Genomic DNA, 17741 nt, shown 5'->3' with positions numbered 1-17741 from the left:
AATTATAGATCTATTTTGTGAGATTTTATACAATTTTATATCGGTTTTAGGTTTCAGTTGATCCAAATTCCCGCAAAGTAGTGTAGTGGTCCACCCAAAAAATTTAAATAATTCAATTATAGGTCTATTTTGTAAGACTTTAAAAAAAAATTCAACGGTTAATTTTAGTGGTCCACCTCAACTTTTTTTTCTGACTCCGCCACTGTCTACACATATATCATACCCCATGACCTATCATTTTTTTTTTTGAGGGACCCCATGACCTATCATCAAAGTGCTTTCGAAGACGACTCATCATACCTTTATTTTATTGCCTAATATTATATTCTGGGAGTTCAGATCATGTAAGACTGCAATACTCGAAACTTCTAATTTTTTTTTCTGGACAAGGACACGAAAATTCTGTTGTAATGCTTTTTCTATATAATCTTATCCCAAAAAAGAAAGTATATATAATCTATTTGTAAAAGAAAAGTCTATATAATCTATAACTATTACTACCGTCCCAATTTAATTGACACAATTTTGTTTTTCACACATATTAAGAAAAATGTATAAATAAAAGGGAAAGTGGAATATATTGTATTGGGAATGATAAAAGTAGTATTATTTAGTGTTATATTGTATTGGGAATGATGAAAGTTGTATTGAAAATTGAAATTGATCAGTTATTTTGGGACACTTTTTTTTAGAAAATGGGTCAGTTATTCCGGGACGGAGGGAGTATATCTTTATAAGAATGTTTTATGAAATAATCTAAAAATCCTAAGGTAGTACTACTTAGGATGCAATTTTTAAAGAAGGCGCGCGGAACACATTAAGATTTGAAGAGGTAAAGGTGAAATATTATGGATTATAAAATGTAGTTGGATGTAAGCACAATCAACAAGGCGATTGATGATTCTACAAAAAGAAAAACAAGGCAATTCATGTTTAATATGACATCACCACTAATTTAGAGTTAAGAGAGTCAAGGTGAAAAATTGTTGAATGTGACTTAAAAAATAATAATTTGATGCTACTTGGTTCTTATATAAAGCAGAAATACAATATTTTCTTGCTCAACAAGACATATGGGTCACAAGGTTATTTCTTGAAGGGCAAGACAAGTAAGACAATTAGCTCACTTATTTACCTTCTTGCTTAGCTAGTCTGCAAGTGCAAGACAAACAGATCAATGTCTATATAATATATAAGATGTTGGTCTTAAGTTCTGACATGAGGTGAGAATGAAACAAACTAGAGCTTACCAAAACACATTGGTGAGCGAATTCATTTAGTCTCCTCGTCAAGGAAAGAGATCGAGAAAAGGGTATAATTATGGATTATTTGTCGAATGTTAATATCATTGATACTTGTAACCTTCCATCATCCCGAATTCTTACATCAAAATCACTTTGAAAATTTAATTTGAATTGTAGGTTTGTTCTAGGCCACCAAATTCTCAGAAATGACCTTAAAATGCATATGTGTGGACTTTGTCAATGAATCATGCCATGAAGTGAAAAACTACAAGTCGAATGTTAATAAATAAAGCCAATTTTTTTTTAGAATCATATTGTTTAGATAACATTTTGGAATTACTAGCAACAATTCACCGAAAAAGCATGTTGAAATAACTACCTATATAATACGATTTTTTTTAATAGTATATATGAATTTTACCCCATCTCTCTTTGTATATGTATATTTATATTTCTATACTATATATAAAGAAAATAACATGTTCTAGTTTTTTTTGGCTGACTTTTTCTCTTTTCAAAAATACCTTCAACTTTCAATATTAACATCACATATAACAAATAGATAAGCGTAAATTCAAATATTAAATAAAAGTGTAACAAACACGATATATATATATATATATATATATATATATATATATATATATATATAGGACATAAACTATGAGAATGCCTATTTTATATGAGAATGATTATTAATCCTTAGATTAAAAATAAATGGTTGAGATTAAAAAGTCTCATTTTAAAACACATGTACATGTCCCTATTCTATCAATTTTCATAAACTGATTCCTTATCTTCTCCGATCCACCATCTCTTCATCTTCATGATTCCATAGCAATACCATCCAATTAAAAAGAACAATTCCTCTTAAAGAAAAAACACGACATAGATTTCATCGTCCATTGTCAATATAAATAGCTTCTACATCCATCAAGATTTGCTTACAATGAAAAAACAAGGGTTGTTGATTGATTTAATTGAGAATCCCCAATTTACTTCCATCAAAAGCTTATGTTCACGACATAGATTCCATTTTTTTTATTAAATTACTAATTCAATTAAGATCTGTAAAATATTAAGAATCCCCAATTCATGAAATTGGATTTAACCTAATGAAATGTAGACAATGGAAAACATGAAATCAATTTCAATCCAATACGTAAACCACATGAGAAATAATGACGTGGGGTTATCTTAGCATAAGGTAAAACAAAAAAAGAAGAAGGTGAAGGTGATGGCTGATGAGTTTATGAGAAATTAACCAAAGAAAGAAGCCGAGTGTATAGTTTACTCTAACTTGGAGAAGATGAATTGGGTCAATGAGAATTGATAGAATAAGGGAAGACGTATATGTGACTTTTTAATCTAAACCATTTATTTTTAATCTAATGATTAATAATCATTCTCATCATTTTCATATAAAATAGACATTCTCATAATATATGTCCTATATACGTGTGTGTGTCCAATTTTTTTAAAAAAGTAACAAACTAGATCATTATATTTATACTTAGTTTTTCATTATCTCAATTACCTTTAAACAAATTTTCTATAATAAAGATCGTTGATGGTGTCATTAAAAAAAAATAAAAATTTAGATTTTTTTTGTTATATTGTTGTTGTCATTGAAATAAATAATCATTAGTTTGGTTTGTAATTATAAACATTTATTTTTTTATTTTTAATCAAAATCGAAATTTCATAAAAAAATGCCGTTCATTATTTTAAAACGCTAGGTAATAAAAAAGGGAAAAAATAAATACGTTAGCGCAATAAAACGTAAGTGCGCATATTTTCGCTAGTATATCATGCTTGTTTTTGGAAGTCAAACTCTAGTTTAGTACTCCCTCTGGTCACATTTATAAGCAAAAAAACACTTTTTAGATTCATTCAATACATAATGTATTTGGTCAATAATATAGTGCAAATACATTATGTATTCAATGAACCTAAAAAGTGTTTTTTTTGCTTATAAATGTGACCGGAGGGAGTAGTCTCTAGTGTTTTGTCAAATTCATTAATAGTAATAACATGTGCACATTAGCATAAAAATGATTACTTCCATCGGTCTTATTTATAAGAAACATTTGACTTTTTTGATTCATTGTATAAATGATGTGTTTAGTCTATATTCTAGACAAAATACATTAATTACACAATAAATCTAAAAAGTCAATTTTTTCTTATAAATAAGACCGGATTATTGTTATATAGTATTATAGACACATACGACAAAATATCATATGCCATAACGTAAATCTGACGTAAATTAGTGATATAAATTTAATATATAGTTTCCACCGTTATTTTTACAAAGAGAATATTTTACTTTGTTTGATTGCTGCTGACTATATATACATATGCCAAAATTTAAAATAATAAACAATACAAAAAATCAACTATACCAAACAAAAAGATAATAATATTTTTTGACATAAAAATAACAACAGTATATATAGTTTTTTTTGTCAAATATAGTTTGTTTGTTTTCTGACAAAAACAACTTTACCAAAAAATAATAAAAAGCAACAATCCTTAATTTATTTATTAAATTACAATGGCCGGACATCCGTACCGTACATGCACATAGACTAAGAGCAAGAAGATTAGAAGACGACAGTATTTGACTACAACCGTGACTGTGCAGTGTTGTCTTCTTACTTCTTAGTGCTACAATTGTTTTCTTTTTAATTTTATCTTTCATGGGTTTATATGTTTTTTAATCAGTGGTCTTCAAATTAAAAAGGAAGAAGAAAAAAGAAGTTAGTGACACTACTTTTGGAATGTGTTGTGCTGATCTTGCGGATAGCATTGCATTGAGAAATCCTATAAAATTTTCAAAAAGCGATGGTAAGGGGACAATGATATATAGGAGTATCTATGATTTGTTATTGTGCATGGTGACCATTATCCTTTTGTCCAGGTTAAGAACATTTGTTTAATTACCATTAAACACGTCAGAATGTACCATATAATTCCACAACAAGAATGTGAAAACCAATCAAAGAAAAAAGATATAATGTCTTTTGAAAAAAAAAAAGAAGAAAGAAAGTGCGAGTTTGAGTAAAAGTAGATGAAAATAAATAAATGCGAGCATAATCAACAACCAGGACCAATTCACCATAGGTTGTGATAAAATTAATACTGTATGACATTCAATATTTTTTTTTTTTTGAGAGAATATGACATTCAATAATTAAAAAGCACAAAAGATGAAAAGGTAGTATACGATGATATGATTGTAATGCTCATGGTCCTAACATATAGTCCTCGATCTTATAATTTTCAGCTTGTCACGCCTAGTGATATCTTGCTTAGAATACAATTCTCTCTTTCAAAAGTTACTGTGATCCATTTTTTACAAAACAAATTTACTATGATACTGATTCATCAAAATTCTGTCAATATGTGTTATGGTTGGTGATAACTTTCTTAGTAAATATTTGTTCAAAAAACTTTCTTAGTATATTGCTATGTTTTGCAATGTTAGATTTTGAGCTTATAGGTGACAACACAGCTTTACAAGAATCCACTTACAGATTAATAAAAAAATTGATAATAATCGTGATGAAGCATACAAACTAAGTTGACACTTCTTTCGTGATGAGATTCACGAGAAAGTGGCAATAGAATCACTTCATTTGAAAGATCATACTTGTGAAGCTTTTGGTAGATCTATAATAATGACAAATTCTAACTTGTCAAACTTAGATAGAAACGGTATCCATGACATGCAAATTTTAAAGCTTGTTCTCACTGTGACCCGACAAACTATGAATTTTCTAAATGATTCATGGGCTAATATGAGTGTGAAGGAAGATATTTAATTTGGTAAATACAAATCAACCATTTTAATTGGTGGTTTCAATGAAAAAGAAAAACAAGTTAAAGCAGCGGATCATGACTCGCATAAGATTTAAGGTAGGTTATTCCAATAGCTCATCTCACTAATAATTTCACGAGCTTTATCTATTTTGCTTTGTATTTTTATATGTTGTTATTTTACTTGAGAGTTTTGGTTCTTGTCCCCTCCCTTTGTACTTTTTTTCTTTTATTCGTAAATTTCAAGGCGTCGTGGCCGAAAATCCCTTTACTCCGTTTCTTTTCTTTAAAAATTACAGAAGGATGACATCTTTTAAATAAATCATAAACGATCGTGTAAATATTTGGTTCAAGTTTTTTTTTATGAACAAAATATATTCATTGCATAGGCGATATAAAGTGGTCTTGGGCGCTCTAACCTTTTTCGGTATTGGTCCTGCACCACCGGATAAATGGATGACCATGCCAGATATGGGTTTCCTCATAGCACATAAAAACAACCACGTCGTTGTTCTACTATCCATTGAGAAAGGGCGATCTGAAACCTTTTTTCCTCTGTGGGGTGAACCGCCACATACTGAGCGATTGTTGTGTATGACACATGTGAATGACAATCATTTCTTGATAATACATTTGAAGGATGGTTGTCATATTCCTCCCACTTGCCCACTATGGAGACAACATGCTCGTGATGATGCAAAAAGTTGGCCTGATAGATATATCAGTCAGATGGCTGACTATAATGAACTATGTCGGGCGACGGATGTTGAAGTCATAGGTGATGACCAAGATTTGTACATTATTGAAAATCTTGATCCAAAAGATAAGGTTGTTGCTGGGAAGAAGGTTGAAGATTGAAAAGGAAGATAGTTTTAATCACGATGATATTGATATAGATTTTAGGGCGGTTTAGATTAAATATATATCATTAGGTAAAATATGTAATGATATAAATTCAACTTTTTTTGGTATATATATAATGATTTTTTGGTACAATTTTATCATAATTGTCTTTTACTTGATTTTTTATCTTCAAAAAAGTATGAATCCACAAAGACATGCAAGTCTGTCAATTCTGTCTAGTACTGTCTATATTGTGTTAGTTCAAATTTTATAATCCAAACTGGATTCGGATTATAAAATCCAAAGGGTATTTTCGGAATAAAATAGGGCACACGAGTAACCCAAAGGGTGGGAAAAGTAATAGTCATTTTCTAAATGATTAATGGGCTAACATGGGTGAGAAGGAAGATATTGTTGATTTGGTAAACACAAACCAACCATTTTAGGAGATTTACTTTTCTCACCCTATTGCCTTCTCGCGCGCCCTGTTTTTTTGACCAAAATACCCTTTATCTGGACTATATAATCCAGACAATATTCGGATTATATAATCCGAAAGGATTTGGAAATCACCCTGCCCCATGGGACTTGCGAAACTTGGCTTGCTTTGGTCAGGGTAAAATACAATCCGGAAAACATAATCCGGACACAATGGTTGTATTCCGGAGAAGAAAATCCGCACGCCTTGTATTTAAACCGGGCGGGAAAAGTAGTCGTTTTTTTTTTCCGGATAACGTAATCCGGAGAGGTAGCATTTACGCCCCATGCAAGTGCATTTAAGGCTCATGCATAGGGTATATCGGGAAGTTTCGGATTTTATAATCCGGATGTCCTTATGTATTTCGGAAAATAGAATACGGACTGTATCAGTAGTGGTAACAGAATGCATGTTTCTGACTGTTTTCCATCAACAACAATAATGACAGTTTTTTACACATTGTAGGCCCGGTTCAAGGACGCCGATTACAACATGAAGGTGCATTTGAAAGAACAATTCCGACAATTTGTTTTACCGGAAACCACCTCTATGCGTCCACCGCCAAATAAGGTCACCACCAAAGGAGTTCCAAAGAAAGATAAGCAAAGCATTCGATCGACAAGGCGGTCCCCTTCCCTGTGGGAGATTGTTGACTCCCAGGAGCAAGAAACACAGGGTTCACAAACACGGTCAACAGGGACGAGTAGAAAGAGAGCACGGAAAAGCAACATGTCTCCTACTCCTCTTAATCCAATTCCAAAAAATCCGCAATTGAAGCCAACACCCGTTGAAGTCCATATACCACACAAAGACCAAATCCCAATTTGGATGCATGACTTTATTGAAAAGGTTACGGATGTACCCGGTGATGGCCATTGTGGGTTCCGAGCAGTTGCGGTCCTACGTAACTTGACTGTTGATGATCACGTATTAGTCCGGTACAACCTTTACAAAGAGCTTATCAGTGTAGAAAATGGCCACTATCGGAGGATGATTATTGATGATAGGCGGTATAACGAGGTCTTAGACGCTCTATCCTACTCCGGTATTGGCAATGCACCACCGGATAAATGGATGACAATGCCGGATATGGGGTTCCTCATCGCACAGAAATTTAGCCAAACAGTTGTTGTGTTGTCCATTGGGAAATCAGAAACCTTTTTCCCTCTATGTGGTCCACCCCCGCCGCCAACTATCGATCCGTTGATGTGTCTGGCATATGTGAATGACAACCATTTTATGGCATTGAAATTAAAGGATGGTTGTCCGATTCCTCCCACTTCCACTCTATGGAGACAATACCATCGAGAGGATGCAGACACCTGGTCTGATAGATATGTCAGCCGGATGACAGATTATAATGAGCTAAGTCGGGCGGCGGGTGTAGCGGTCATAGAAGATGATGAGGAATTGTACATTGTTGAAAATCTTGATCCCGATAAGAGGATTGGTGCTGGTCCTGCTCCTGGTGTGAAGGTTGAAGTGGATGATAGTCTCATTGATCTTTTGGCGCCATAGATTAGATATATATATCATTAGTTTAGTTGAAATGTATATCATTAGGTGAAATGTGTAATGATATAAATTCAACTCTTTTTTGGTATAATGATATATATATATATATATATATATATATATATATATATAATCATTTTTTGATATAATATTTAAGTTAATTGTCTTTTATATAAACATATATAATGATTTATTGAAAAAAAAATGATAAAAACCACAATGACATGCAAATCTGTTTCAGTTCTGTGCACTGGTGCATTCCGGAATATATAATACGGAATGTCCCGAGGGTAAAATTGAAAAAAAATAGGGCGCGCGAGGAAAGACATAGGGTGGGAAAAGTAAATCTCCCATTTTAGTTGGTGGTTTCACAGAAAAAGAGGAGCAAGTTAAAACAGCGGAATGTGACTCGCATAAGATGATTTAAGGTAGGTTATTCCGATAGCTCGTCTCACTAATAATTTGGTAGAAAGTTGTTCCTCTAACTTTTAGACAATTTTATCTGTCTTGCTTTGTTTTTTTATTTTACTCGAGGGTTTTGGTTCTTGTCTCCCCCTTTTTGTACTTTTTTCTTTTCTTTTATTCATATATTTCAAGATGTTGTGGCGGGAAATCCCTTTACTCCCTTTTTTTCTTTAAAAATTAAAGAAGGATGACATCTTTTAAATAAATCATAGATGATCGTGTAAATGTTTGGTTCAAGTTGTTTTTTGTTGATAAACAAAATATATTCGATCCATGGGGGATTTCTTTTACACATTTCATGAAGTAATTGAGGTTCATGTAAGACGTGACATCTCTAAAGATATCTCCTAAAAAAGCTCGAAACATATTTTTTTTAATACAAAACAATTGGTTCCAAACCAAATGGTTAAGGGCTCATATTATAATAAAAGATTTTTTTGTGTGGTGGCCGGGGTCAAACCTCATACCTTATCTGTATTATGCATTAAAGCTTAATACAACTGTGGTATTTATTATGTTGTTTAAAATTAGGGAAATGTTAACTTGTGCCCTCAAGGCACAAGTTAATGATTCAAAATAGAAATATTCTATTGTAATTAATGCATTTGACTTTAACTTTTTTACTTTTCAATAATTAAATGCACAAAATTTAAGAAAATGTTTCCATTTTTGGGTTACTTAACATGTGCCCTAAGGGCACAAGTTAACATGACACTTAAAATTATAGTAATCAAAAGGTACATTTTTTTCCTTTGGTACTGAAAAAGGTAGTACATGTATATACTGATACCTAAAAATATTGACCCTTCAAGTAGGAAAACATTTATGTGTCTCTAGAGAGTCAACCTTTTTAGTAAAGTAGTAACGGTTAATTTCCAAAATAAACATTTTTTTAAACTTTTTTAAATAAAATCAGAATTATTTTATAACGGAAAAAAATTGGACTATATATTAAAAAAAGGTTAATATGTCTTTACCCCCTGTAATTTAGGCGAGTTCCGGTTTTCCCCTGTAAAAAAGATTCTTTCGATTCCAACCCTGAAACATGAAGATTCTTTCGAAAACCCCCCTGATTCCATCTGCACACTCCAGGTGCTGACGTGGCATGACGTGGCGCACCACTGTGTATTTATTTTAGTTTTTAATTTTTTTTCGCATGACATGTGTGTATATACATACCACATCATTAAATCATTTTAATAAATAAAAAAACATTAAAAACTGAAAATCTTTTAAAAATAACAAAAAATCAGATTATTTTTTTAAAAAAAATAAAAGATTGATTTTTTTAATTTTAAAAATAACAAAAAATCAGATTATTTTTTTCAAAAAATAAAAGATTGATTTTTTTTAATTTTAAAAATAACAAAAAATCAGATTATTTTTTTCAAAAAATAAAAGAAAAAAGCAGAAAAGACATTTAGATTTTTTTTCGAAATTTAAAAAATTAGAAAAAAGTTCGGATTTATTTCAAAATTTAGAAGATATTTAAAAATACTGGAATTTAATTTTCAAAATAAAAAAGTTTAGATTTTTTTTTAAATAAAAAAACTGGAAAATATTTAAAATTTTAAAAATCTGGATATATATTTTTTTAAAATCCAATTACAATATGAAAATTAAATTTTAAAAATCATTTAATCTGAAGAAAAAAAATCTATTTTAGTTTAATTAAAAATTTAGGAAAAAAATATGAGAAGCTTGAATTACATAGGAATATTTTTGTAAAAAGAATTATTAATGCGTGTAAAATTTTAAAAAGTGTCTTATTTAAGAGACATTAAAATTTAAAAAGTGAGTACCTCAAATTGCTCTTCCAATCTCTTTTGAACTTCAATTTGTTGCCTTAATGCGTCTGCTATTGGGATTTCTCTGTGAATTTATAGTTAAACTAGTTAGGAAATATAATAAGTTGCATTTACCTAAAAATTAAAATGCTAATTACATAGGCAAGAAGTTTTAGATGAGAATTTGGCTCATGAAAAATATAGTCATACATACATATAATGAATGATAACGATTAAGCAAAATAAGTGAATTTTGATTAAATTCTAAACATCCACTTGAATCATACAGATTCATACATATAATTAGAAATCGATTCGAAAAAGATTTTCTAAAAATTTAGGAAAAAATTTTCGAAAAATACCTGAAGTTAAGATTTTAATAATTAAACTAAAATCGATTTTTTTTCTTCAGATTATATGATTTTCAAAATTAAATTTTCATATTGTAATTGGATTTTAAAAAATATATATCCAGATTTTTAAAATTTTAAATATTTTCCAGTTTTTTTATTTCGAAAAAAATCTAAACTTTTTTTATTTTGAAAATTAAATTCCAGTATTTTTAAATATCTTCTAAATTTCGAAATAAATCCAAAAATTTTTCTAATTTTTTAATTTTCGAAAAAAAATCTAAATGTCTTTTCTGTTTTTTCCTTTTATTTTTTGAAAAAAATAATCTGATTTTTTGTTATTTTTAAAATTTAAAAAAAATCAATCTTTTATTTTTTTAAAAAAATAATCTGATTTTTTGTTATTTTTAAAAGATTTTCAGTTTTTAATGTTTTTTTATTTATTAAAATGATGTGGTATGTATATACACACATGTCATGCGAAAAAAATTAAAAACTAAAATAAATATACAGTGGCACGCCACGTCAGCACCTGGAGTGTGGCAGATGGGATCAAGGGATTTTTGAAAGAATCTTCATATTTCAGGGTTGGAATCGAAATAATCTTTTTTACAGGGGAAAAACCGGAACTCGCCTAAATTACAGGGGGTAAAGACATATTAACACTTAAAAAAATAGAAATGTGACTACTTTAAAAAAGTACGACCATTAAAAAATAGAAATGTGACTACTTTAAAAAAGTACGACCAAGCACTATATAATAGTGGATCAGGGTAAATAACAATGACTTCAAATAAAAAGCTGACAAAAATAATACTACCTCCGTCTCTAATTATAGGACCCTTTTGATAAAATTACGAGAATTAAAAAAGTGGATATTTATATTAAAGTTGTTTGTAATCACTATTGTTTTTACAATTTTATCTTTAAGAGAGAGAGTTAATTTATGTTTTCCATATGTTATTTATTGCTGATTGAAGAAAAATATGTATAATAAATAGGGGCATGTATGTAAAGAAATTTTCCCTCCGTTTTAAAATACATGTCCAAGTCAATTACTTCACATATGCCAATGAACAATTTTGACCGTTAATATCTTTTATTATCTAAAGTAAAAAATTATAAAATTTAATATTTTGAAAATATTTGTCGAGACAAATCAAACAACATCTTACATGCTAATATTTGTATTTATACATTAGTTAAAAAGTATGGTCAAAGTAAGTCAAGTGAATAGTGCACATTACAAAAATTGGACATGTATTTGGAAACGGAGGAAGTAATTAATATAGTTGGAAATAGCCAAAGGACCTTATAAAAAGGGACAAAAAAAATCTCAAAGGGGTCTTATAATTAGGGACGGAGGTAGTAATGAATTAAAATAATACTCCCTCCGGTCCTATTTATAAGAGAAATTTGGGTCAACAAAAGTGAATGTATTTGGTCCAATTTTTTAACTAGATACATTAACTTTTGTTGACCAAAATTTCTCTTATAAATAGGACCGGAGGGGGTATTTTAAAGAGTTTAATGCTGATAAGTTGACAGTCTAAAACAACTTTGCACGTATAACTAATTAATTTGATCTCAATTCTAAGTAGTTTTTAACAAATGATTATAAGTAGTTTTTATACTTTTCTTTTTTTAACAAATGATTTATACTTTTCATGCATAAATAATATTTTGGATGCATTTGATAATAAATTCAAGCAAAGAGACAATTTTTTTTTGGGTAAAAAAAGACAATTTTTATAAAACTCTAAAATTTTGATCTAGAGTCAAAAAGAAACGTCGTATTTAAATGTTAAATTTTATCCAACGTTGGACTAGTTACATCTCATCACTCTAAATATTTTTTATATAACATTCACATATAATAATTTAAAATAGTGTTTAATGATGGTGGATTGACGGTTCAAGATAATTTTGCACACAAAACCAATCAAAACATATAGAATTACCATATCAGTTAATATTTTTAATTTACGTGACAATTAATAATGTTTTGATTAATCGTGTGTGCAAAGTTATTTTGAATTGTCAATCCACCACCATTAAACTTTTAATTATTGGGTTTGCTATAATAGACCCACTCATTTTAAGTATATTTTAGCAAGTAGTACCTTTTCTCTTGGACCAAAAGACCCATATTTTTGTTTTTTTGGGAAAACTAAAACTGAAGAGCACAGATGTAATTGTAATTTTTTATTTTCTTTTTGCTTTTTTTTAACGAGGTCTCCCTCATTCTCTTTCTTCCTTTTCTTCTCTGTGCTATCCCTCTTTTCCCTCACCACTTGCCATTAACGTTTCTGATCAGTGCTTTAGAAACACAAATTTTTTTAACCAAAACTCAAACGCATCATAACTAAAGAAAATTCCATATGATTTTCACTGTCATATGCTTCCATAGTAGTCGAACTTGGATTTGGCATTATAAACATGGGTCAATTTCTCAATCTGATGGACGTGATGCAAATCACATATTTGTGTTACTAATTATTTAATTTAATTAGGTCTTTTTTTATAAAGATATTTAACTAGGTTCAAAGCCATAAAAGCAATATGCCAATACAAGGAGTATGCGTATAGTATTCAGAAAGAGGGATACCAATGGAGAAGAGAATGAGGGAAGAGAATGAAGAAAGAGAATGAGAGAGACCTCGTAAAAAAAAATTAAAAAGAAAAGAAAAAATTACAATTACATTTGCACCCTTCAGTTTTAGTTTTCTCAAAAAACAAAAACATGGTATTTTGGTTCAAGTGAAAAGGTGTTACTTGCTAAAATAGACCTTTATGAAAATGAGTGGGTCTATTGTAGCAAACCCCTTTAATTATATACTCCCTCCGGTCTCAAATGTAAGAAACTTTTCACTTTTTTGGTTCATTCAATAAATAATATATGTGGTCTATAATAAAGATCATATACATCATTTATTGAATGAATCTAAAAAAAGAAAAGTTTCTTACATTTAAGACCGGAGGGAGTAGATTCAACATGAGACTGAGGCTACTATCATCTCAGGAAAAAAAAAAAGAACATTATACTACATTTTTTAAGAACAATTTGAGTGTAAATTTGACGTTATACTCTCAATTACGGTGAAAATTTATCACATAGAAAATGCATAAAAATGAAACTCATTGATTGTTTTTATATTTACAATCAAATCAATGAAGACTATATCAACCAATAAGACTACATAATCAACTAAAAAAAATCAGTGGAGACTATAGTGTTGATTTCATTTGAGAGGCAGGACACAAGTAACAAGTCCCGTCACAATCCCCACCCCAACTCATTCCAAGAGTTGTTCTGTTTCGTTTGTAATTGACCTCGCTGTTGATTGTTACCCTCCCACTCTCACAAGGGTCGCCACACAGCCACACAGAACTGTCCACCCCCAAATAGCCCAGTCCCCACCACCACCCCTATTTCATTTCATTTTATTCCCATATTTCACTATACACACGCCATGAAATTATTACCGTTTTACGTATCTTTTGATAGAACTCCGAATTACCATATCTTTTTCTCTAAGAATCAAAAAGTTAACAACGAAAAAAAAAATTGCTACTTTACCGACAACAAGTTGTTGTAGAGAAATTGGATTCAAATGCTTAAGTAATGTATCATACGTACGAGATAAAAAAATTGTGGTTGAAATGAGAGATTTGACTAAAAATGATTGATAAGATTCTTTAGTCGAGATTATTAACCAACACAGCTGTAGATACTTCACGTCAAAAACATAATTATTATAAATAAAATTATTACCACTTTAATTCTTCACACCAAAAAAAAAATATTTAAAAAATAATAATTTGTTTAATATTGCTATATATATTGAGGTTCATTCCCTTAGCTTTGGCACTCAAAGTCTCACACTCATTCTCTCTTCACCAACACCATAGGAACAAGCAAGAGTTAACCAATTATTATCAAAATCATGCAGGAAGACAAGAAGATGAAAGTGAAGAAGGGATGGCTTGCAGTTCAAGTGGGTTTAGAGGAAGAAGAAGAAGGTGGTTCTTGCTCTCAGAAATTTGTCATACCTATCTCTTATCTTTACCATCCACTTTTCAAGCGTCTTCTTGACCAAGCTTATGATGTTTATGGCTACCATACCAATGGTCCTCTCAAGCTTCCATGTTCTGTGGATGATTTCCTTCATCTTCGATGGCGAATTGAGAAAGAATCTCCTAACCAACATAACCATAACCACCATCAGCATCGTCTTCCTCATGCTCTGATTTTCCATTCTTGTTGACTCGAAATTTAGAACTCTTTCTTTCTTATTTGCCTTTTTAAACACTGCTATGATTGGATATTTGAATAGCTTTTAGTTTTGTTTAGGAAATTGATATGATACCGCTCTGTAATTTTTACTGCCAGAGAGAGGGAAAGTTGAAAAAAGGAATAGTACTATGCTTGGAGACAAATCTTCATAAGCAGAGAAAACATGTCTAGTGTTTGTTTGTGATTGTATGTTTTTGTGTTTTGGTTAATTTGCTGGGACATGGTCTGGAGAGAATATTGATGAAATGAAATTTTATTATTTTCTCCTTAACTTTATTTTTTTCTCTCTTTTTGTGAGTTTTTCATTTGGATTTGAAACACCGCTTCCGGCATTCACATATTCAGGGATATCAATGATAGTTCTCTTGATTGAAACTAGACCATCCGAAATTCAAGATTGGAATTTCAGTTATTTTAATCAAAACATACATTGTATTCTAGACCGTTTTATCTCGATCCAACCACCATGAACGTTTCAGATGGTATGAATGTGTAAATTTATTGTGTGAAGCAGATTATTTTTTAATCTTTATTATCCAATTTTAGAGAAAGGAGCTATGATAATTCAGAGTAGTATGATTGCTCTAGGCAAGTAAACACCAATGATATTTGTATTAGTCAGATATCTAACTCAGAATGTTTTGGGTCAGTTTTATTATAATTGGAACTCATTACTTACTGGAATGCAATACAATAGTTATTGGAATATAGTATAGTGCTTTTATTTAGATTAAATTCAAACTAGTATACTTTGGTATATGATATATGAATGAATGAATGGTGATGAGCTAGTCCCATTATGTGGCAAACAATTGGAATATAGAAATGGTGGGTTGAATTAATACTTGGTGGAGCAATGAAGAGAGGAATAGTAGTACTAGTGAGAGCCAGCGCATGGATACACTTTACTACTGTGCGTGCAATGCAACAACGCTGCAACTGGCTTTGCTTTTTGGAACATTCACAACAACTAACCTGCTGCAACGGATCGCTTATGTTGCTTGCTGCCTCCTTTGTCCCACTTTACACTCTTTACTTGTCTGCTGCTAGGGCTGTACATCCATTTTTTCTTTCTTTCTTTCTAGCTAGTTTATGCCTTTTTTTTTTACAAAAATTCTTTCTTACAATAATAAATTTATAAATCTTTATTGTCTTTTGTGTGGAAATAAAGGGGTAGTCCCCCACAGACAAAAAGAAAAAAAGAATTTTGTTTTACAATAAACTACTAATTAGTTATATTTAAAATAAAAGAAAAATCCGGTCAAAATAAATAAGACACCATAAAACTTTTTCCTTAAAAAAAATTGAGACCCAACGACATAGTATAATTTAAATAATTGTAATATTTATAAATACTCAATTTGTCCCTCAGATTGAATGAATCTCAAAATGCAATGCATTAATGAGATTCATCATCGTGTCTGAAATAGTTATTACATTCATAGTTGACGATATTCAATTGGTTTCAAATGCACTCATGAAATTACAAATTTAAGTATCATTATAATCCCAACAAATACCATAGAAAAATGAATTTTATAATCATTTTGCAATTTCAATAATCAACTTGAAATATGGTAAAAAAAAATATCGACAATCACAAACTTGAATAATTTCATTAATAATAAAAAACAATGTATGTTTTAGTGAACTTATCTTAATTGAGAGAGATGCATTGTAATATGGAAGAACGGGAATTCGAACCTCATATACCCACTTTATAATATAAAAGACAACACTTTTATAATATAAGATTCATATTTTTTTTTGTTGAATTATATATGATTGCATCTTATATGTTATTGTAGAGTTTCCTAAATGCATTACTCGATTAGTCCAAGCTAATAGAAAATAGTGGCGAGCTAGGAAAAAAGTTCGAGCGGCGCACCAAAACAAAATATAATATATAAGCAAAAAATTTGTATTGTAATAAGTATTAAACATAAAGTTTCTCTAAAAAAAAAAAATATTAAACATAAAGTTGATCACCAAAAAAATATGCCGTATTTTTTAAAAATTTAAAATAATTTTTTATGTGTTTCAAGTAACTTGAAAGTGTGATTGTATCGCGTACTATGAGGGAGAAAATGGTGGACCGCAAAGTAATTTTTTAATAACAAGGGTATTTTGGGAATGTCCCATATATTAATTTCTTTTGTGTGGAGTGGATTGTGACCCATGAGATATACTTGCATGGTCACAAGCCCAAATAAATATTATTTGGGCACACATGCAAAACCAAAAGAAAAATAAAAAAGAATATATATAGTTGAATAATGTCGATCGATGTGATTAAATAATTTTTCTTTAATTTTTCTCATTTCATGTGTGAGTGCCTATGTAATATTAATTTGTGGTTGTGCCCATGAAAGATTTTCTCTGTGACCCATATATGCCCTAACGTGACTCAGCCACTGCAACAGACCGAACCAAGATTTGCTGCAGTTGAATTATCCCACAGTTACACACGGTTTTTAATTCAGGTCATTGGATAGGATTACAAAATTGTGAGACTTGTAACATAAACCCATCCAACAGCCAAGAATAAAATTGTGGGAAAAATTACAGCACCAAATCCGTGTCCACAATAGACCCTTTTTTGTGAGGAGCCAACCATGTATCTTTGATGTTGTCTCCTTGTCCAAGTGCATATTTTGTTCGCAATTATCATGTCCATAGTCTCATTGATGATACAATGATGAGTTGGAATCACACAATAGTTTGGAATGTATATAACATGGATATAGATTCCGTTATCGTGAATACTTTTCCTGTCCAGATTCTTGATGGTAAATTAATTTAGAAAACAAAGAAAATAGATACGTACTCAGTCAAAAGTGTGTATTGTCTTTTTGTGGAAGAGTTGGTAGATACATTCCAATCGTGAATTACGAGTTTTTGGTCTGGTATTTTGTGTTTGTGCCTCTTAAAATTAAG

The 17741-nt window shown here is 30.4% G+C and overlaps 2 protein-coding genes across 2 annotated transcripts; both read left to right on the top strand.

The window, feature by feature from the left end:
* The first annotated feature begins 6304 nt into the window (after positions 1–6304).
* On the top strand, positions 6305–7908 carry LOC146941769 (uncharacterized). The gene is made up of 2 exons (XM_085749985.1): positions 6305–6334; positions 6856–7908. Exons 1-2 carry the CDS (start codon positions 6305–6307, stop codon positions 7906–7908), a joined length of 1083 nt encoding a protein of 360 aa, XP_085606111.1.
* Positions 7909–14454: 6546 nt separating this feature from the next.
* LOC146941768 (auxin-induced protein 6B-like) lies at positions 14455–14775 on the top strand. Its single transcript, XM_085749984.1, has one exon. It carries the CDS (start codon positions 14455–14457, stop codon positions 14773–14775), a length of 321 nt encoding a protein of 106 aa, XP_085606110.1.
* Positions 14776–17741: the final 2966 nt, after the last annotated feature.

This window comes from Medicago sativa, chromosome 3 (genome assembly GCF_051527215.1).
Source record: "Medicago sativa cultivar Bolivia chromosome 3, Bolivia_mono, whole genome shotgun sequence".
NCBI classification, from domain to species: Eukaryota; Viridiplantae; Streptophyta; class Magnoliopsida; order Fabales; family Fabaceae; genus Medicago; species Medicago sativa.
This window is presented reverse-complemented; position numbering and strand designations above follow the sequence as displayed.